Source organism: Xyrauchen texanus, chromosome 15 (genome assembly GCF_025860055.1).
Source record: "Xyrauchen texanus isolate HMW12.3.18 chromosome 15, RBS_HiC_50CHRs, whole genome shotgun sequence".
Taxonomy (NCBI): Eukaryota; Metazoa; Chordata; class Actinopteri; order Cypriniformes; family Catostomidae; genus Xyrauchen; species Xyrauchen texanus.
In genome coordinates, this window is record NC_068290.1 from 13765707 (window position 1) to 13788366 (window position 22660).

Sequence of the window (22660 nt, forward strand, 5' to 3'; positions counted from 1 at the left end):
AATAGAAAAACAGGGAGCCCTACAACAGATGTCATGGCCCCCACAAAGCCCCCACTGAACATCGTGTCTGTCTGAGATTACATATAGAGACAGAAGCAATTGAGACAATTGTACCTAGGAGAATTGGTGCTGTTTTAAAGGCAACGGTGATCACACCGAATTTTGATTTAGCTTCTTATATTTATTGGACTTTGCATGACATTAAGCGATAAATGAAAACTATTTATGTCATTAGTTTTGAAGACATACTCACTATGCTACATTTTTCACAAGTGCCTAAAACTTTTGCACAGTACTGTATATGGAATGCATTAGAATATATTCCCAAATAATAAAACAAATGATATCTTCATGTATATTTTGTTTGTGTGGTATTTGTTTTTACATTGAAATGAAACAAAGTGTGTTTTGAGCCACATTGATAATTGGTTTATGGTGTTACTACAAGAGGTCTATTGGCACTTCCATGTGTTCTTCTTTTGGAATTACACTTACATAAATCATTATAGAACAAAATTTTGGTCAGATTGACAAAATTGTGTCAGACCTTCATCAAACATGTGGCTTTGTATCAGATGTGTGGCACTGTGCATAGTCTTGCGTGTGTGTGTGTGTGTGTGTGTGTGTATGTATATATATATATATATATATATATATATATATATATATATATATATATATATATATATATATATATATATATATATATATATATATATATATATATATTAAAGTATGTAATATACATATATATATATTACAGTATATAATATACATATATATATCAATTATATATATATATATATATATATATATATATATATATATATATATATATATATATATATATTCAAGTATATAATATACATATATATATTCAAGTATATAATATACATATATATATATATTAAAGTATATAATATACATATGTATATATATATGTATATAATATAAAGTATTTTATAAATAATATTTGCAGTCACTATTCAAAATATTTGAATGGCTCTAACTTATTTTTTTTATACTACAGTGAAACATTTTTACTCTTGAATAACACATTTCTCAGTTTTTACTTTCAAATGAGCCCAAGTTTGTGTTTGTAGAACAAAAGGTTCAAGAACTGGAAGAGTTTTACTTTGGGTATGTCGTTTTCAAGATCATGCACAATAAGAGGATGGATGTTATTAAGCTGATATGACCTGTTTTTTCCAGCATTGTTAATTTTTAATCCCTTTTAATCCCCAATATTCCTTTGGATTTGTACTGCTTGCATGAATGTACTGTATTTTGTTTGCTTATTTATACCATTTGCTCATTTATCCTATAGGTTGTATACCTATGTGGTCTTTAAATATGCTGATGTGTATGTTTGTATTGTTTTTCAGCTGCCTGTAAAGACCACCAGAGAGTTCTGGAGGTCACTCAGCGCTCAGAGGAGATGGGACTAATCCTGGGTGTGTGTGCCGGTGGGCTGGTTGTTCTGATTCTGCTACTGGGGGCCATTATCATAATCATCAAAAAAGGGTGAGTTACAGGTCAAAATGAAGTACAAAGAGCCATCTTGCTTTGCTTTAAATCATGATTGCCCTGCATTGTAAATGGGAAGCAAAACAAAGAACTACTTTGAATTTGTAGTCACTGGCATTTATAAGACCCTGGGCAGTTTTCAAGAACAGTATGTCTTGAAAAAGCCTTTCAAATTAGGCTTTATCTTTTCCTTAGAGACCAGGCTTTTGTGCGTTCAGCTATGACTAACATAAACCTACCCGTTAAGGTTTACTGCTTCGATTATTTGGCTCAGTCGAAGGGCACCCAGGTGTTCTCTCTCACATTCTCGGTGGAGAGAGCACCATGGGTTTTCATCTACTGAGATTATCTGAGTGTGAAATATTTAATTAAAGAGAAATGCAATTTAATTACTCACTTAATTAGCCCCTGCCCGCTGCCATCCTGAACCAGAAACGAGCCAATAATTTGGAGGGGAAAAGAGTGCTTTCTGAGATAATTAGCTCATGATTCTCAAAAGGTCATCAGATCCAGTGGCAAAGGAGAGACACAGGCTTCTCATTCCTCAAAGATGAAGATGAATCTACACAATGGCCATTTTATAGATTCATCTTCAACAACAGATTAAGGCCATTTACCATCTCTCTCTCATGTGATTGTCTCACCTGCACTTAGTCAATAGAGGCTAGTTATTAGACTGTACATTTACAGCTGTAATACTAGGTTACATCTGCTGGAAAATCTGATGGTAGATGGTTTTACATGGTTTCAAGCTGGTCAAGGCTAGTTTAGGTGGTTGATCAGCTTGACTACAAGTTGAAGTTGCCCTTTTAGACCATCTTTAAACATCCTTAAAACGCTACATTTATGCTGAGAAGCAAAATTGCAAAAGATGTAATGACTTCTTTTAGATGATATATCTTCAATTAAGTTGTTTTTTTTCACTTCATTGGCAAATTGCCTTTTTTTCTTCTTTTTTCAGCATAATTTAACAATATCGATTAGTGATATTTATGCATAAATAAGATGTAGCATCTTGCCAATGGGGTAAAAACAAAAAATCTCAAATCAAGTCTTATTATCTTGCACGTTTGTGCTTCCCAAGCAAATGTATCTGGTTTTAAAGACATTTAGATCCTTATTACTGGAAAACAAGACAAAAAAAAATGATTAAGAATGTTTTGTTCAGTGTGGTTTGACCTCAGCAACAAACCAGCTACCATGTTCCAAAAACCATCTTAATAACTTTAGCCTGGTATGATCTGTTATCTGAATATTTATTTTGAAACTGAATATTTTATTTTCTGTTATAATATATCAGAACATACCTCAACCAGCAACATCTCTTTTTTCCAGTTATTTTTCCAACAAATTATTATTATTTTACATAAGCTGAACGACTGAGTACCACAAACCCTCAGTACAACTATTTAGCCGGAGATTAAGTGTCATTGAAGCGCTTCTATCTCAGCTAGCAATGGGAATGTTTCTGGTTGAAATGGAAAGAGTGATATCGTGCCCTTATGAAAAACTGAAAATTCCAGGCCATTATATCTAAATGTGCCCTAAAACTATTTTACTAGATGGATTGATGCAAAAGTTCTAACACGTGTAATATGAATGCAAATTATAGTGTCCAAGCAATTCATTGGACAATTTAGCAACTCTGAAAACTGCAGATATTGGGGTAGATTACACGGCCGAGTGGTTGCAACAGCTGAGAGTGAATATAAAAGTTCTTCGCAGCATGTCAATTTGTTTAACTCGTTAAAAAGCCACAAGACAGTGTATTTGATTAGGCTGCCATTTCCCGCTCTGGCTGAGGTTTTGTGCTTAGCTGCATGTGTTCCAATATGTGCGTGGCAAATGCAAGCTGCTGATGGCTTGCCATTTTTCTCTCTAATCAGAGCTCTGCCAGTGCTTGCATCTCATGTCCCTTCTTCTTCTTCTCTTTCTTCTCTTACTCTATTTTTTGTTCCTCTCCAGAAGGGATTACTACTCATACTCTTATTACCCGTAAGTGGCTTCTTCTCCATTGCACATCATCATTTCTCATGGCTTTTTTGTGTGCTTTTTAGAGGGGAGAATGGCAGTGGAGTGATGATCTCTCTCTCTCTTTCTCTCTCTCTCTCTCTCTCTCTCTCTCTCTCTCTCTCTCTCTCTCTCTCTCTCTCTCTATCTCTCTCTCTCTCTCTCTCTCTCTCTCTCTCTCTCTCTCTCTCTCTCTCTCTCTCTCTCACACTCACCAACTCTCCTAACTCCTCTCATTTCTCTCCCCTTTTCCTTCACGTTTCATTTTTCTACCTCCCCTGCTTCTCTTGTTGCCCTCTTCTCTCTGTCTCCTCAGTAGGAAGCCGGGGAACATGAATAAGACCCCCATTACATACAGGCAGGAGAAGAGTAATATGATGGGCTCCATGGAGCGCAGTTTCACTGATCAGAGCACTCTGCAGGAGGACGAGAGGATGGCCTTGTCATTTATGGACACCCACACGTGCAGCACCCGCAGTAAGAAATGACACATGCACACAAACTGTACTATTCAATGAGAGTGAATGGGGAGCAGGGGTTGTCAAGCTCCAAAAATGCCCCAAAAAACAACCTAAAAGCGTGGTTACCATTCACTTCCGTTGTATTGAAAAGAGGAGTAAATAAGGAGATCTTAGGCAGTCATCATTTACAGTACTTTCATTGCATCTTTTTTTCCCCCTTGCAAAGTAAATGGTGACTAAAGACAACATTATGCCAAAAATCTGCTTATTTATGTTATTTATTGCAGTGTCCTAACTGAATCATCTTTTTTGTCCCACAAATGAAAAAGTCATAAGTGTTTGGAACAACATAAGATGAGTAAATGGTTATTACATTTTTTTATCTTTGAATAATCACCACATGAGAAGTAACTGAGTGTGAAACAAACACAACAACAACAGCAAACAATAAGCAGTAACCAGGAGGAACATGCTAGAAACTGAAGTAGGTCTAAGTTACATCAATTATGTAAATTACAACTTAGAGGGTTAAATTCATTAAGCTTAACCCATCCACTTTGAATAATTAAACTAATAAAAGAAAACAAGTTGAAACTCTGAAAACTCAGTGTTGAGTATAAATGGCAGAAAATATTGTGACCTGTCAAATGGATGTAAATTAACATGTTGTTATAACATAATGATTAAATCCTTTTTAACGGTACAAAAAGAATGTTTTTTATGATGCTTTTAATACACATCTTCCTGGCACACGCTGCCTTAACTTGCAGGTGCTAAAAGCAAGACAGACATTCGCTGACAAGAAAGAATAAATTAATGCTTACATACTTGCAGTCACGTACACATATAAAGTGAGGCTTAAGGCAACTTCTGTTCATTTGTCCTCATTAGTTGGCAGCGTGAATGCTTCATCAAAGCCATGGCCCCTCTGTAAGCACTCAGTCTATTTCAGCTCTGAAAAATAAGTTGTGTTACTATATACAGCTTGATATTAGACCTCATATAACACCCTGTACAATCCAGTGAAAGAGAATTGTATACCTCAACCATTACAAAACACAAAAGTATACTTAGAGTCCAAAAGAGTCCACCCAAATTATTTTATTCACTCTTGTTATTTCAAACTCGTTTGACTTTTTTATTCCATGGAACAAAAAAAGGAGATGTTAGGCAGCGTGTTAGTCTCAGTCATCATTCACTTTCATTGCACCTTTTTCCATACAGGACAATGAAAGTGAATAATATTCATTCTTCCTTACATCTCCTTTTGTGTTGCATGGAAGAAAGAAACTCAAACAGGTTTGGAACAACATGAGGGTGAGGGTGACTTGTGTTTTAAAGGAATCATGGTCAAGATTTTCAATATGGTAGAAATTAGAGACTGGAAATGGCTAATAATATTCGTTTCAAAGGTATTTTACTCTACAGGCTTACTCTAAAGTTTTAATGGCATTTCAAGTGTCTCCTGCATGAAATATACTGTCTGCATTTCCTCTTCCATATTGCCATTGAGAAATGAGAATCAGGCTGGTAATTTATTTACACAGCCCTAGTCATAAATTCATAATTGCTCTCTGATCATATTTATGAATATTAATAATAAACACAGAAGATGATGTCCCGTAAAGAGATGATAATTCTCAGATTATTCCCATTATATGTACTTGTTTATAGTTTTGTCATTTTTATAAAAGCTTTTGTTAATAATCTTATTAAACTATTCTTGGATGCTTGACCTGATATCTATTGTGCAGGTACAGTATAGTATACTTGTGTCCATTGAAAATACTCAATGTCCAAAAGCGATTGGTCTTACAAAAATACTTTGTTTGTGTCACCAAGGTGATCCACGGAGCTCAATGAATGAGTCCAGTAGTTTGCTAGGTGGATCACCCAGGCGGCAATGTGGGCGTAAAGGATCACCCTATCACACGGGCCAGCTTCACCCGGCAGTTCGAGTGGCTGATCTCCTGCAACACATCAATCAGATGAAAACAGCAGAGGGCTACGGCTTTAAACAGGAGTATGAGGTGGGTGTGTCACTGTATCAATCAAACCATGATGGTTTGATTTCTCATATGTTGAATGAAGGGATAAATAGTTCTGTCAATTTAATCACCCTCATGTTTTTCCAAATCTGTATGACTTTTTTCCTTCGTGAAGATGTTGGGGAGAGTTTTAGGGACCTCAGTCATTATTCACTTTCATTGCATCTTTTTTCCATAAAGGGACAGTGAATGGTGACTGTGGCTTTCAGTCTCTAACACTCTACCTCCTTTCATGTTAATGACAGAATTATAATTTTTGAGTGAACTAACCCTTAAAGGGACAAGGTTAGTCTTTGGATAGTCTCAGAGTTCTAGTTAGTTTTGATCGTTATAGTCTAATCTACAGTATATTGCAGAATATTCTGGCTAAGAACCAACCACTTAGACAAAAAAGGCCTCCTTAGCGACATAATACTGTATGTTTGTTTTTGCATAACATTACATGAGTGGGTAAATCTGAAATTGGAAAGAACTCTAAGAACAAAACAGAATATACTGTTGTCCTCATGGATATCTTGTTTACTCCAATTACAGCCTATTCTTGCCAAGTTTCTTTACTCGGCTCCAAAGAACCCTTTATGCCAAAAATTATCTATTTAAAAAGATTCACAGAAAAAATAACTATTTGTTTTGCACAAAAGGGTTCTTTGGGTTGGCAATTGCTAAGTGTGTGTGTGTGTGTGTGTGTGTGTGTGTTTGTGTATGTGCGCGCGTGCGTGCGTGCCTATGCATGAATTACATAATTGTAATTGTGTGTGTGTGCGCGCGTATGCATGAATTACATAATTGTAATTGTGTGTGTGCGTGCGTATGCATGAATTACATAATTGTAATTGTGTGTGTGCGTGCGTATGCATGAATTACATAATTGTAATTGTGTGTGTGTGCGCGCGTATGCATGAATTACATAATTGTAATTGTGTGTGTGTGCGCGCGTATGCATGAATTACATAATTGTAATTGTGTGTGTGCGTGCGTATGCATGAATTACATAATTGTAATTGTGTGTGTGCGTGCGTGCGTGCATATGCATGAATTACATAATTGAAAGTTTTGTTTATAAATAGTTTTGAACATTTCACTACATTACTTTTGCATTTGCATTTCATAATGCAGAAAAAATATAACTTTTACAATGTACTTCTACAGCTTTGGGTTTGATTAGAAAAGAAGAAATAACATGATCAGATCCAATGTCCTGTCTCTTTTTGACGACATTTTTATCTTAGTATTAATATAAGATCTATGGTATAGTCTATTCGTGAATCATAATTCAACAAAAGATGCAAACGACTTGAGCGTGTAGCTCTGTTTTTCCCCTCCTATCTAAATAAGGGATAGTTAGCCTACATAAGTCGCGCTCACAGACACAAACGCACAAGCATCTGATTTCAAATTTTAGCGGTCACAAAAAGTCGGTTGAGCTGAAAGCTTGAGGGCGTCATTACCTTGGTAAGTAAGAGAAATACATTTATTTGTTGATTAACTCTGTATTTTTTATTTATTTTTACCTAACTGCTTGTTATTTATGACTTGGATGTTTATTTCAGCAAGCACAAAGAATAAATGTCGACAAAACTGTTTCGTCTAAGCCTGCGATTTTCTCCACCAGAAGGTAAGAAATTTCAAACTTGAATCATTAAAATCTCTGTTGTGGATTAACTAGTAATCCTGATACCAGGTTATGTAATAATTACATTTTCTTTGCATCTAGAAAACATGGGAAAAATGAAACGTGTTTCCAGGAGCACATCACAGCATTGAATTAAGCCGACTGCACTGATATAAAGAGATTAATCAAGCTCTATTCAAGAGTGTGAATATGAAAAAAGTCAAAGAGAGAAAGTGTTGGAAATATTTCAGTTTCTCAACTTGTGAGTATTTGGTGTGTGTGATATATGATAATTATGTTTTGTTTGTTTGTTATTGAAGATGCCATATTAATTTAACATGGGTTTTAGCAAAGGCCTTTACCTAACTCAGAGCACTGCTGATGTTCTGAGCATCAACATAATTAGAGCCATGAGAAGTGAAAGTCAAAGGGGAAATTTGACTTCAATACAATGTCATAAAAAATGTGATATCTTTCAATTATTTATCATTATTTAACATTACATCAATGTTTTTATGATACTAAATAATGGTTAATTTATGTTTGCAGTGGCTCTGGAGTGCAGCATTACTAGTTTGACTATCTACATTCAGATACAACAATAAACTCTTATTCATGTAAGTTTTAAGACGTAACTTAGAGAGATACCAATTTCTTTGTTTTTAATTACTCTGCACAGTGACAGCAGGTCTATTTCATGTTTCTTTTACTTACAGGGATCAGCAAATTCTTCCTCAACCTAATCTTCCATATGGTGTCCAGACCCGTCAGAGAGTGTAGAGAGTCGACATCAAACTGATGGCTGAAGTGAAGTGAAGTTTTGTTTAATTTGTTGTATCCAATACAATATATGTATTGGTTTTATTTATATTTACTTTGTTTTTTACTTGTTTATTAATCTTACTTATGTTAGAATGTTAACTTGTGGTTAATGTTAAATTATTTAATGTTTATGATTTGTATATAAATAACATTACTACTAATGAACTTTTAGCTTATTACAAACCTAACTATTGCATTATGAATTGTGTTAATTATTGCATGTGTTGTTGTAAATACAAACTATTAAAAATGCTTAAATACTTAGATGTATTTTTGATGGTTATTTCACTTTCTTAGTGATATTGTATATTAACTATTATTCAATTTGCATATCCATTAAACGTTCTTCTGGTAATAAAACAAATATAATTTTCAAAACAAAACAAAACCAAATCTTAGGGTTGCATTTTGGGAACCCCATTCCACGTGGCTCATAGAACCCTTTAGGGTTATTTTGATAGAACTCTTAAAAAGGGTTCTATATAGAAACTTTTAGGGGTTCCAAATATGAAGAGAGCGATAGAACCCTACAAATCTTTAGGGTTCTATATGGAACCTTTTCTTCTAAGAGTGTAGTCTTCGGATATCATTTATTCCTTTTGCAAGTTGTGAACTATGTGTTCTCTTACGAGAGGTTCTCTCGTATTGCGTAAGCTAGCTTACGCTACGGGAAAGATTAATCTTTTCTGAGATATTGAAGCCAAAAAATTATCCTTAATTTTGTATAATTTGTCAACGCAGTGCAGCAACTGCAGACCTTGAGCGGGCTAGCTAGCGAGCTCATTGGTTGCTCTGCGGCAACTGCTGCAGCCTATAGACGAATTTGGGCGAACTCGCGTCCAATGAGAGGCGTCCGCGCGCTTACTGCATCAAAGCCCGCCAAAATGGGCGTGGCTAGAGTGCATATAAGCGTAGTTCAGTAGGCTGGAACCCTGATTTTCATCTCTTCAGCGAAGCTCTTCGCATCTCTGAACTGGAAGCCGCGTCGCCGTTCGAGGGGCATCTAGCAAGCTTGGACAGCGCTGTAAGAAGCCGGCTGTCTTCGCCACCTTCAGCCATCCTGCGAGCTATGCCATCCGGCGACGTATCCTTTTTAGAGCAAGCTAAGTTCCTCAGCTTAACTTCACAAAAAGAGTATCGAGCGTCTTTTAAAGATGCCTCGCGACTTCCTGCGGCTGATGCCGCTCCTCTCAGCACCGGAGACCGCCACCTCATCTGCGCTCTCTGCCTGGGACGGAACATGCAGAGCTCGCCTCGCTGACGGCGGATGCGACCTGTGCGAGGAGCTTCGATGTCGACCCTGCGGGCTCGACTCGAAGCATGCAAAACCGAAGCCGCCGCTGCTTCGCTTTCACCGCGCAATAAGAAGCGCCGCTCCCAAAGGCTGCCGGAACCGGTGTTTGAAGCGACTGCCTCGCCGAAACCTCTCCCTCGAAGTCTCGCTCACCCTTCCCGCCCCCCAGGACGCCGCAGTTGCCGCCGAGCGGCCGCGACTGCTGCCATCTGGGATGACGAGGCGGAGGATAAGGGTTGCTGTTCCATCATGGCTTCGGACAGCGAGGAGTGGTCAGGCTCCCAAGCCTCCTCCTCGCCCAGGAATCCAGAGGATTCGGTAGCAGCACACCTTGCCCGCCCTCCGCGAGATGGCGGTCTAAACCGGTGCTCCCGTCTAGGCCTGCAGAACTACTTCCGCCTGTGTTGGCCGCGCCTATGCCGCCGCCGCTAAGCCGCATCTGCTCTGCATTCCATGGCCGTCTTACAGATCCTCCAAGCGGACCTCCTTCGAGAATGGGATGAGAAAGGCGGACACCCAGAGGCTGTTTCAGATCTAAGGAGCGCGACGGACAACGCGCCGCTCTCTCCGTCCTGTCTCTTCGGTTCCGCGGTGAGTGCCATTGTTGACTGTTTCACGGAAGTCCAGAAAGCCACCCAAGCCATGAATCTCTTCCTGCCTCGTCGCGCTAGCTCCTCTGCAGGCCGCCCACGTGACCAGCCTCCTGCACAAGCCTCTTCACAGCGCCCAGCTCAGCAAAGCCAGACTTTTCAGCGTCGACAGGGCGGCCCTTCAACTCAGACAGCCGCCGCAGACCGCCGCCCCCCCGCGGGCCTCGGCCTAAGATTGCGTTGAAACCTGAGCAACCGAAGTCCTCCTAGCTTTGTTGAGAAAACGACGGCTCAGTCCCGCCGCAGCCGGACAGCCGTCAAAGCTTCGCCCTCTGTCAGTCCCCTTCTCTCAGGCTACTGCAGTGGTGGATTCAGCAGCCAACAAGCCGGTGATACTGCCCGCTTGCCTGCATTCAAACGCCGTTTTCACGGCGACCCAAAGAAATCTTGTAAAGAGCAAACATGCCTTATGTGTAGAAAATGTGCCCACAATCCAGTGTTCACCCCTACACACAAGCATTACACTTCCCGTGTTCCTATCAGAGCCCACTCACATAAAGCGGACACAGCACGCTCGAGTGTTAGAGTCAATAAACGCGCCCACGAATCAGTGCGCGCGCCCCTTCTCTGGCCGCTCTGTCACACGACCAGCCTTGTGTAGAAAATGTGCCCACAATCCAGTGTTCACCTCTACACACAAGCATTACACTTCCCATGTCCCGATCAGAGCCCACTCACATAAAGCGGACGCAGCCCGCTCGAGTGTTAGAGTCAATAAACGCGCTCACGAATACATGCGCGCGACCATTCTCTGCCCGCTCTGTCACACGACCAGCCTTGTGTAGAAAATGTGCCCACAATCCAGTGTTCACCTCTACACACAAGCATTACACTTCCCGTGTCCCGATCAGAGCCCACTCACATAAAGCGGACACAGCCCGCTCGAGTGTTAGAGTCAATAAATGCGCTCACGAATACGTGCGCGCGCCCATTCTCTGCCCGCTCTGTCACACGGCCAGCAAACACTTCTCTGTATGTAAGTCCCGTGCCCGTGACTATGCTCGCGCATCACTTAACAGATGTGACTCTTTCCCCATTCACCTCAATCGGGAAGTCACTCACAGAACAGCCTGTCCCTGCTGTCTGCGAGCAGTCATGCATAAGCACAGTAAGCCGCTCACACATTCTGTTCAGCTGCTGTGTGCGGCAATCAGGGTGATTTGGCCATTCACCCTCTAGCGTTACACTTCAAAGCGTGGGAAGCTATCCCAGGATATCCAAATGGGTGTTAAGCACAATAAAACAGGGCTATTTGCTACGGTTCGATCGCCGCCTCCCCGCTTCAGAGCACGGCTCGAAACTATTGTGAACACGGAAGCAGCCTGCATGCTTCGCTCAGAAATAGCAAACCTTCTGTGCAAAAGGGCCATAGAGAAGTGCCGCCGCTGAGCTGAGTCGGGGTTTTACAGCCGTTATTTTCTTGTTCCCAAGAAAGACGGCGGCCTCAGACCAATATTAGATCTCAGGGTTTTGAACAAGGTGCTTGCAAAAAGACCGCTCAAAATGCTTACAATCAGGAAACTCCTCGCGCATACGCGCCAGGGGACTGGTTTATCTCTCTCGATCTGAAAGATGCCTATTTTCAGATTCAGATAAATCCCTGTCACAGGCCATTCTTGAGATTCGCCTGACGGCCAGGTTTATCAATACACCGTCCTTCCGTTCGGCCTGTCTTTAGCACCCGTACTTTCACGAAGTGCATGGATGCGGCGCCGCACCCCTGCGGAGTCAGGGCTTGCGAATTCTGAACTATTTGGACGACTGGCTGATTATGGCACAGTCACATACGGAGCTTCTGTCTCACAGAACAGTTCTCCTCAGCCATCTGAACAGTTTGGGTCTTGCAGTCAATTGGACCAAGAGCTCACTACAGCCCAGTCAGGCAATTTCCTTCCTTGGAATAGAACTAGACTCCGTGGCAATGACGGCTCGCTTATCTACACAGTACGTGCGCCGTGTTCAGCGACTAGCCGCGTCCTTTCAGATGAACAGCCTCACGCCTCTGAAAAAATTTCAGAGAGTGCTAGGTTACATGGCCTCAGCCGCAGCAGTACTTCAGCTGGGTTTACTGCGCATGCGCCCGCTTCAGCATTGGCTAAACACCTGCGCGTCTCGCCGGGCTTGGGCCACAGGCCGCCAGCCGATCAAGGTGACTCAGACCTGTATTTCAGCTCTGCAGCCCTGGACAGTGGCCGAATGGTATCAGCGGGGAGTGACGATGGGAGCTGTATCTCGCCGAAAAGTCATCTCGACAGACGCGTCCAACACGGGTTGGGGCGCGGTCTCGCGAGGGCTCTCCGGTTTTTTTGGCCTATGGTCAGTTCAGGAAAAGCTCCTTCACATAAATTGTCTGGAAATGATAACGGTCGAGTACGCGCTGTGCGCTTTCTCCCGGTCATTCAGGGTCACCACGTCCTGGTCCGTTCGGACAACAGATCTGTGGTATCCTACCTAAACCGCCAGGGCGGTGTCAGATCCAGGAACCTCTTCCATCTGACCAAACGCATACTGAGTTGGTCCCAGTGCCACCTGCGCTCGCTGAGGGCGACGCGACGTGCCAGGCCACCTGAACGACGGCCCAGACAGACTGTCCAGAGACAATATTCCCCAGGGAATGGTCCCTGCATGCTCAAACAGTCCAGAAGTTATGGCGCATATTCGGCAGAGCAGAGATAGACCTCTTTAGCGTCAGAAGAGAACTCTCACTGCCCAATATTTTTCTCGAAAAGCGAGGACGCGCTGGCCCAGGACTGGCCCAACCGCCCGCTTTACGCCTTCCCTCCCATCTCGCTATTGCCACAGGTAATGCAGAGGATCAGGGAAACGCGTCACTCGGTGCTCCTCATAGCCCCTCGTTGGGAGAATCAGACATGGTTCCTGGAGCTTACGCAGCTGTCACTGACAGCGCCGTGGCCCATCCCAGTGAGAGCAGATCTCCTCTCTCAAGCTCGCGGCACGATCTGGCATCCCCACCCAGAGCGCTGGGTGCTGCACGCGTGGGTGATCAACGACTAACCGTCACTCTGCCAGAAGGGGTAATAAACACCATCATACATGCTAGAGCCCCTTCCACGAGAAGACTCTATGCGTCAAAATGGTCTGTGTTTTCCAAATGGTGCACCGACAGAGACCTGGACCCACGGACATGTGGGGTGTCGTCGCTGCTCGTGTTTTTACAAAGAGCTGCTGAATAAGGGTAGATCCCCATCCACGCTCAAAGTGTATGTGGCGGCCGTCGCGGCGTTCGCTGAACCCCTGCACGGCCAGTCACTGGGAAAAAACGAGCTGGTCATCCGCTTCCTCAGGGGAGCTAGAAGGATGAACCCCCCGCGCCCCCCATCGGTTCCTATCTGGGATCTATCTATAGTTCTCGAAACTATGAAAGCCCCCCTTTCGAACCGCTTCAATCCGTGGATTTGAAATACCTTTCACTCAAAACCGTTTTTCTGACTGCCCTGTCATCAGTCAAACGTGTGGGAGACCTTCACGCGCTGTCTGTCAGCGCTGCGTGTCTTGAGTTTGGACCAAGTGACTCCAAGGTCATTTTAAAGCCTAGACACGGCTATGTTCCCAAGGTGATCGGTACTCCTTTCAGAGCACAGGTCATTTCCCTATCGGCGCTGCCAGCATCCGATAGCGAACGCGACGCCAATCTCCTTTGCCCAGTCAGAGCATTGAGATTGTATACTGCGCGCTCCGCCTCTTTCAGACGCTCTGAGCAGCTTTTCGTTTCGTTCGGAGGGCGCACCAAAGGTCTCGCCGCCTCGAAACAGACACTGTCTAGATGGATAGTGGACGCTATTGCTGCCGCATACTCGTCAAAAGACCTGCCATGCCCGTTGGGCATTAGGGCTCACTCCACTAGAGGCATGGCCTCACCGTGAGCATGGTCCAGCGGGATTTCCATTCACGACATATGTGTGGCAGCGGGCTGGGCTTCCCCCTCCACCTTTGTCAGATTTTACAATCTGGAAGTGCCCGCCCTGCAGGCAAAATACTAGCAGTTTAATACGCTACAGCTCCCCTGGTGAGCTGCACTGTTGGGACTCATTCCACACAGACCGGCACCGCCGCTCTGTCGTTCCCTTCCCACAATGTGCTTATGTATTACACACACACTGGCCCGCACTCTTGCCGGCCAAATATTATTTCCCCACTCACAAGGGCTCCCCCGGGTCCCCCCACCCCCGGGGCTCATGCAGTGGATGCTTGGCGCGCACGGCGTTGACAATGGGTTCCCGTAGCGTAAGCTAGCTTACGCAATACGAGAGAACCTCTCGTAAGAGAACGAATCGGTTACCTAACGTAACCTCGGTTCTCTCTAGACGAGGAACGAGTATTGCATAGCCGGCCATGCTCGCGCCACGAGCGACTTTCACTTCATTCAATGAAAACCAGGGTTCCAGCCTACGAACTACGCTTATATGCACTCTAGCCACGCCCATTTTGGCAGGCTTTGATGCAGTAAGCGCGCGGACGCCTCTCATTGGACGCGGGTTCACCCAAGTTCGTCTATAGGCTGCAGCAGTTGCCGCAGAGCAACCAATGAGCTCGCTAGCTAGCCCGCTCAAGGTCTGCAGTTGCTGCACTGCGTTGACAAATGATACAAAATTAAGGATAATTTTTTGGCTTCAATATCTCAGAAAAGATGACTCTTTCCCGTAGCGTAAGCTAGCTTACGCAATACTCGTTCCCTTGTCTAGAGAGAACCGAGGTTACGTTAGGTAACCGATTCGTTTTACATTCATCTCACCATAGGCAAGCCGCTTTACTAAGCTAGTTGTTGTAAAAAAAATTTAATGGAAAATGATTAAAAACAGTTTTGCATTTTAATTCATAGCAAAGTGCATCCATCTGGCTAGTTAGATTTAAATGTGTTTGAAAGTAATATTTGAGCAAGAAGTTGCTGTCATAATAGTATTAAGCTTCCCCCACAGATTGCTGGATTTATATAAAGAACATAAAATACGCTAGTGCTTTAGTGTTGCTTACAAGTGTGTGCTATTTTTGAGCTGATATTGCTGTAGTGAAAGGACCTGTCATGCAAACAGATCTCTTGCTGGGAGATCTCAAACTTCCAGAACTTTCAGTGGGCAGATTCTTGGTTCCAGAGCCTTGTCAAAACACCATTACTAAGAATCCCCAAAACAAACACATATACGGATACAGTAATACCATCTCTGCCCATGAACAAATACACATTTACGTACACTTCTAGCTTCTTGTCATCTCTCAAAAATACTACACCCTTACAACCATTTTAATGCCCAGCTTAACCTTGTGCGACCCCGCATACAATTGTGTTGACATATTTTGGTTTCGCTATACGCAACACATAATTTAAATTCATTTAAACCAACTGATCTAAGTTCAAAAGACTCTGGGCTTTTAGAAAATGGTTAAACTTTCGACATAAGGAGTCATATGACAGAACACAAACAGAGTTTGTCTTTGGGAGAAACGCAAACAAAACTACATCTGGTAATAAACCTAATTCAGTTTTTACATTGAAACCTGTTTGAGTCATAAAATTAGTCTCTAGTTTCATCCAATATGCCATTTTTAAAATTTGAGCGATTCATCACGAAACGCCACGTGGCTAAACTTAATGTACATTAAAGTGTTCTTTAGCACATTTTTTCCTTAGAAATCGTACATTTGTGCAGTATCATTTTGAGAATCAACTGGTTTATCCAAAAACTTGATTTTTATTTATATAGAGTTGAGATGAAAATAAGGTGCATTTTCTGAGACCAGTGTAGAAGGAAAGAACACTGGAGGTTGATGCAGATGATTTTTGGACCAATCAACATGTTTGGTAGACATGGGACAATGTTAATCAGTACATAGATTCAGAATTTTTAATGTATCATTTTATTTTAGCATGGTTGACAGTGATTAGATGATACTGGCCATTACTTTGAATCAGAATGAATTATGCTAATTTCTGATGTAATGCCTGTAACATCTCAAAAACTTGAATAACCAACACTCCTGGAAACATAATAAACAATTTGATTAAAACAATCTGACTAATAAAGCTTGGTACTATTTAAAATTTTAGATTTTGTATTTATTTATTTATAGGTGCTAGTAGATACAAATCAAAAAGGGAAATTAAACAACATTCACACAAGTTTCAGGAGGTAAAAATACAACAACAAAGAAACTGCATACAATCTAAAGGTAGTCAAGCTGTTTTTTGGTACCTGATAGGCTTATGTTGTTGACCAAGATGGTCTACCATGTCAACCTCAGCCTCAACATCTGGTAGTTTAGCTGATCCACTATCTAAACCAGCTAGGAAACATGTAAACCCACCTACTGTACCATCTAAGACTGGTTTTTGCAGTTTTTTCCAGCAGGATGGACGTGCGTTTACTGTGAAGAAAATCTGGTATTTTGGAACGTGGTGCGGTAGCTAGTTTCTAGTTGGTCTCTGCTGGTCATTTGCTGGCCAAAAACTAAGCTGACCGGCTTAAGATGGTATATCAAAGATGGTCAACCAACTTGGATCAGCTAGAAACCAACAACCATGTTCCAAAACTGCAGAATGAAAACAATTCTAGTATGAAAAGGGTATACGGATGCTTATGTAGCATTCAGCCACTGCCGTGTCTTAGCTAGCTTAGACTTCGAGAACAGTGTGTAGATAAGTTTTAGCTGTTCTTCATGGACAGGCTTGCATTACTCCTCCTTGGACTGAAGAGGGGCAGTTATTGAGATGAAAGGAGGGTTCATATAGCCCACAAAGAGCACTACACTCTTTCTTCCGTGCCTCAATCCCCCCTCCCTGTCCTGCTCCATGGCTAATTTTCTCTCTTCAAAGTGCGGCTCAAGCGTCTACTCTCAGACACACTCATGTGGACTGTTGACTCTCCTCTATCTGTTGTTGTCCAAGGAGCGAAACAAAACATCTCTCAGCTTGTAGACTCATTAAACTCCCCCTCCCTTAGTGTGAATCAGATTCAGCTCAAAAATCATTACACGCTCTCCTGGACATAGTGACACTGTGTGTGTTTTGAGGTCAGTGTCTTTGTGTCTGAGTTTCATAAGCTTTATTTCACAGTGGACTGCAAGTACATCCCTACATGATTTTGGGGGTTTTAAAAAGTGCATGCATAAAACAGTTTAAATTTTAATAACCACTATATTCTGATTAAGTTTAACTGAGCCGAAATGTGTTCGCTTGCAGGGGTAACCATAGCAACCATACTCTGCGATTCTGATCCTCGTATCTGAAATCGATCATGCAAAGTTCACGACACAGCATAAGGACTGTCATTATGTGTATCACTAAATACATCACAAACGTTAGTGTTCTGTATAAAGACTATCAAAACTTTGGGTTATGTGAGACAACCCACCCACCCACCCCCCAGAGTGTAATTGTTTCAGTAATGTGTGTATACCTTTGAAAAAGGCATGTAAGAAATATGCTGGTTATTCATAATTAAAGGGATTGTTTACCCAAACATTTATTTTACATTTACTCAGCCTCATGCCATCCAAGATGTGTATGATTTTCTTTTTTCTGCTGAACAGAAATTAAGATTTTTTTTTAAATAAGTCCAAAATTAAAGTCCAAAAAGCACATAAAGGCAGCATAAAAGTAACCTATATCACTCCAGTGGTTTAATCATAGTTTAATCACATAGTGCATCTTTAAAAATGGTAAATTTGAAATGGGTCTAAAATGATTGAGATCAGTAGGATCTAGGTTGCTTTTCTTAAGTAGTGGTTGCACAACAGCACATTTAAGGGCATTTGGAAAATCACCAATTTCTAATGTCAATTTACAATATCAAGAACATCATCAATCAGGCAGTCAGCGATTCTTCAAAAAATTTGTGGGAAAAGGGTCAAGAGAGCATGTAGAGCATTTTAACTCTGATATTATTTGCAAAAGCTGCTCTTTATTTATTATGCTGAAGATGTTCATTGTAAATTGCAATGGATTTTCTTTTTCTCTGGATGCAATGTTACTATAGTGCATAATATTGGATCTGATATGAGCTATTTTAAATTAAATAAAACTAATCCATCACGCATTGATACAGAGGGCTGACATAGACTATCAAAAGAAACTATCTGAGGTGTTGTGATTTAAAAGGCGAACTATAGTAGAAAAAAAGCACACTGGGTTTGTTACTATTCATTATTATCTTGGAATAAATTGACTGCCGTTCAGAACGTACAGCATTGATGTAGTCCAGAATTTGATTCATAAGAATTTAGCAGTGAACAGTTCATTTGTTTTCTGCCAGAGACACTCCACTCTGCGGTGTTCTCTCTTAAAGTGACAAGTGCACTTATTTCTCCAAAGCATTATTTTTTTATTTTTACTGGAGCATCTAGAGTTGGTTTAATCAAAATATTGAATCTATTAACATTTTCATGTACTGTAAGCATTTAATTGTATATTGACTGATGTTGAACCATATTCACAAACATTGCTGGAGTCGACGCATTAAGATAATGTTTCTTATTCATCCTCTCTGTAGGGACCTTTACATTATAAGATAAAATGTTAAAATCACCAAAAAACAACTTCCTTACAGGAAAAAGACTGGTTTAAAATAGTGACTATCCCACCGCCCTTCTTGCCATGGTGAAACTTTTGTAGAAATGTATATAATCTGGTGGAGAGGCCTCAATGAGAGATGCATCAACATCTGAGCCAAGCCAAGTTTCAGTCAAGAACAAACAGTCTAATTGTCGCTCAGATATATATCATGGAAAACAAAAGTTTTACATTGTAGAGAACTCGCGTTGAAAATGCCAATGTGGCAGGGTGGAGGGCAGGGTCGGGTCGTGATTCTACACACCCGGTCCCGTATTAGGCTAATTGTGTAGACCGGGTGTGTAAGATCACGACCCGGCCTCGCCCTCCGCCCTGCCACAGCCATATTTAGTTTATCTTCACTTTTCCAATTACATGTGGAATTTGAGACTTTAAATATTACGTGCATGAAATTCGACTTTCTCATATGGTTAGATGTTTTATTGTGATCAATTCTACAAGAGAAAACAGTTTCAATATTTCTTACAGCAGTTTAACATCCATGTCTCATTATTACACATTTCAAGCTATTGTCTCTTACAGGGATGTTTCTCACTTGTCACCAACAACCCAAGGCATTCGTAAACTTGTCTGACAAATAAGCGCCATATGACTAGTGTGTTATATACTGTAATTCTCCTAAAGCCATTTGATAGTTTTGTGTGTGGAGCAAACTAAAATATAAGTCATTATTCACTGAAAACCTTGCACTTGCACATATTCAAGAGTTATGATGTGGCTACTGTATGGCATCAGAGGACAATATATAGTACACAAGTCATATTTACAATTTCTATGGTCCTTTTTGGAGCTCTGCAATGTCACTCCATACCCCTATAATAACAAAGCAAAAACAGATTTTTGGTAACTTTTAAAATGTATTAAAAAGTAAAAAACGGAAATATCACATTGACATAAGTATTCAAACCCTTTGCTATGACGCATAAAATTTAGCTCAGATGCATCCCATTTTTTTTTATCATCTTTGAGATGTTTCTACACTTTGATTGGAGTCCACATGTGGCAAATTCAATTGATTGGACATGATTTGGAAATGCACACACCTGTCTATATAAGGTCTTAAAGCTGAAAATTCATATCAGAGCAAAACCAACCATGAGGTCAGAAGAACTGCCTGAAGAGCTCAGGATTGGATTGTGTCAAGGCACAGATTTGAGGAAGGCTGCAAAGACATTTCGGCTGCATTGAAGGTTCCCAAGAGCACAATGGCCTACATAATTCTTAAATGGAAGACGTTTGGAACAACCAGGACTCTTCCTAGGGCTGGCCGTCCTGCCAAACTGAGTAATCAGGGGAGAAGTGCCTTGGTAAGAGAGGTGGCCAAGAACCCGATGGTCACTATGGTTGAGCTCCAGGGATGATGTGTGGAGATGGGAGATACTTTCAGAAGGACAACCATCACTGCAACACTCCACCGATCTGGGCTTTATGGCAGAGTGTCCTGACGTAAGTCTCTCCTCAGTGCAAGACACATAAAAAAGCACCTAAAGGACTCTCAGACTGTGAGAAACAAGATTCTCTGGTCTGGTGAAACAAAGATTGAACTGTTTGGCCTCAATTCCAAGTGTCATGTCTAGAGGAAACCAGGCACCGCTTGGTTGGTGGTGGTAGCATCATTTTTAGCGGCAGGGACTCGGGGGCTGGTCAGGGTTGAAGGAAAGCTACATGCAGCAAAATACATAGATATACTTACTGAAAACCTGGTCCACAGCACTAAGGACCTCAGACTGGAACAAAGGTTCACCTTCCAACAAGACAATGACCCGGACTTAAACCCAATCAAACATCTCTGGAGAGACCTGAAAATGGATGTCCACCGACGGTCACCATCCAACCTGACAGAGTTTGAGAGGATCTGCAGAAAGGAACGGCAGAAAATCCCCAAATTAAGGCATGCAAAGCTTGTAGCATCATACCTTAAAAGACTTGTAATCGCTGCCAAAGGTGCTTCAACTAAGTACATTTATTTACATTTATGCATTTGACGGACACTTTTATCCAAAGCGACTTACAGTGCACTTATTACAGGGGAAATCCCCCGGAGCAACCTGGATTTAAGTGCCTTTCTCAAGGACACAATGGTGGTGGCTGTTGGGATCGAACTAGCGACATTCTGATTACCAGTTATGTGCTTTAGACCACTACGCCACCACCACTTCAGTACTGAGTTAAGAGTCTGGATACTTATGTCAATATGATATTTCATTTTTTTCTTGTTAATAAATTTGCGGAGTTGGTTTTCGCTTTGTCATTATGGGGGATGGAGTGTAGATTGATGTGAAAAAATATATATAATAATTGAAAGCATTTTAGCATAAGGCTGCAACATAATGTGGGGTCTGAATACTTTCTGAAAGCACTGTATTTCTTGTCACTCACAGAAATGCCCCCCCCCCTCTCTTGATTTTATCATATGTTTTTAGAGCTTCTTTGATGGCTGGGATATCAGTAAGAAAAAGGATAAAACTAAAGGAAGATGTGATACCCTGATGGGCTGTGAGTCCTTTGTTCAGTCATTACATACATATAATAATATTATTACTAATTGGAAAGTGTGGCTTTTAGAAATAATCAATTACACTGAATGAACATTTCAAATCTCTTCAGTTTTAGAATGTCTGATAATGTAAAGCTTTGCTGTGCTTACAAGAGAATGTATACTCATGTGATTGTCTTTGTGTTTCAGATGACCGCCACAGGGTGAAATTGCACCCACTGCTCGGGGATCCCAACTCCGACTACATCAATGCCAATTACATCGATGTAAGTCAGTGGTCACACTCCCTCCTCAGCCAAAGACACAAAAATTCACACTGTTTTTGCTATTATGTAGCTCCCATTGAGTCTGTCAAATATTTGTAGACACTCTACTTTCTCAAGGCACGTCACATGTGGCCTAAGAGTACAAAAGAGAATCCATATTAGTTTGATAGAGAAGTTCTTGAGGCCTTTATTCTGTCTTTGATAAAAAACTTTTAGTGGCATCTGAGAGTCTGTTGCTTGTTACTCGTGTTCTTGTGAATCTGAACTACCAAACATTTTATTTCCGAGATAATGTGGTCAGATTTGTAGCCTGATGACATGTGTGGTGAAGTGCTTGTATCTGCATGCCCTTTTAATAGTTAGTTTACACAGGAATACAAATTATTTCATTATTAAATCATTTAATCACCCTCATGTTGACTCATACCTGTAAGACTTTGTCCATAGAACACAGGAGATGTCAGGCAGAATTTTAGCCTTTGTCACTATTCACTTTCATTGCACTGTTTTTCCATACAATGAAAGTGAATGGTGACTTAGGCTAACATTATCCCTGATATCTCCTTTTGTGTTGCATGTTGTTTGGAAAAACATGAGTAAATGATGAGACCATTTTTATTTTATTTGACCTATCCTTTTTGAAAAGAGGCAGATGGTCTTCTATACCAGCTGAAACTGTTTTCCTATAAACCTTGCCCTTTCTAATCCTGCCACTCAGCAGCTGGCCCAGGGTACCAAGGTGAACATCCCCTCCATAATGACCCTCTCTGCTCCTTTTCTTTAAAGCTGAAGTATGCAACTTTTTCTATGTTAAAATACTTTTTTCCTGTCCAGCTTAAAGGGGTCATGAATATAGTTTTATTATCTTCCCTGAGGTCTACTGATAATG

The 22660-nt window shown here is 41.2% G+C and overlaps 1 protein-coding gene across 7 annotated transcripts in view; it reads left to right on the top strand.

Annotated features, from left to right (window-relative positions):
* LOC127656351 (receptor-type tyrosine-protein phosphatase U-like) overlaps positions 1 to 22660 on the top strand; it is a 319639-nt gene that overhangs the window by 255655 nt on the left and 41324 nt on the right. For 4 of the 7 annotated variants that reach the window (XM_052144640.1, XM_052144642.1, XM_052144643.1 and 1 more), the window contains exons 14-19: positions 1386 to 1524; positions 3493 to 3522; positions 3854 to 4014; positions 5841 to 6028; positions 21432 to 21504; positions 21695 to 21771. In XM_052144640.1, the coding sequence (XP_052000600.1) occupies positions 1386 to 1524; positions 3493 to 3522; positions 3854 to 4014; positions 5841 to 6028; positions 21432 to 21504; positions 21695 to 21771 (668 nt within the window). The remainder of the gene's footprint in view (positions 1 to 1385; positions 1525 to 3492; positions 3523 to 3853; positions 4015 to 5840; positions 6029 to 21431; positions 21505 to 21694; positions 21772 to 22660) is intronic. The other 3 variants (XM_052144645.1, XM_052144646.1, XM_052144641.1) reach the window with 2 other exon arrangements.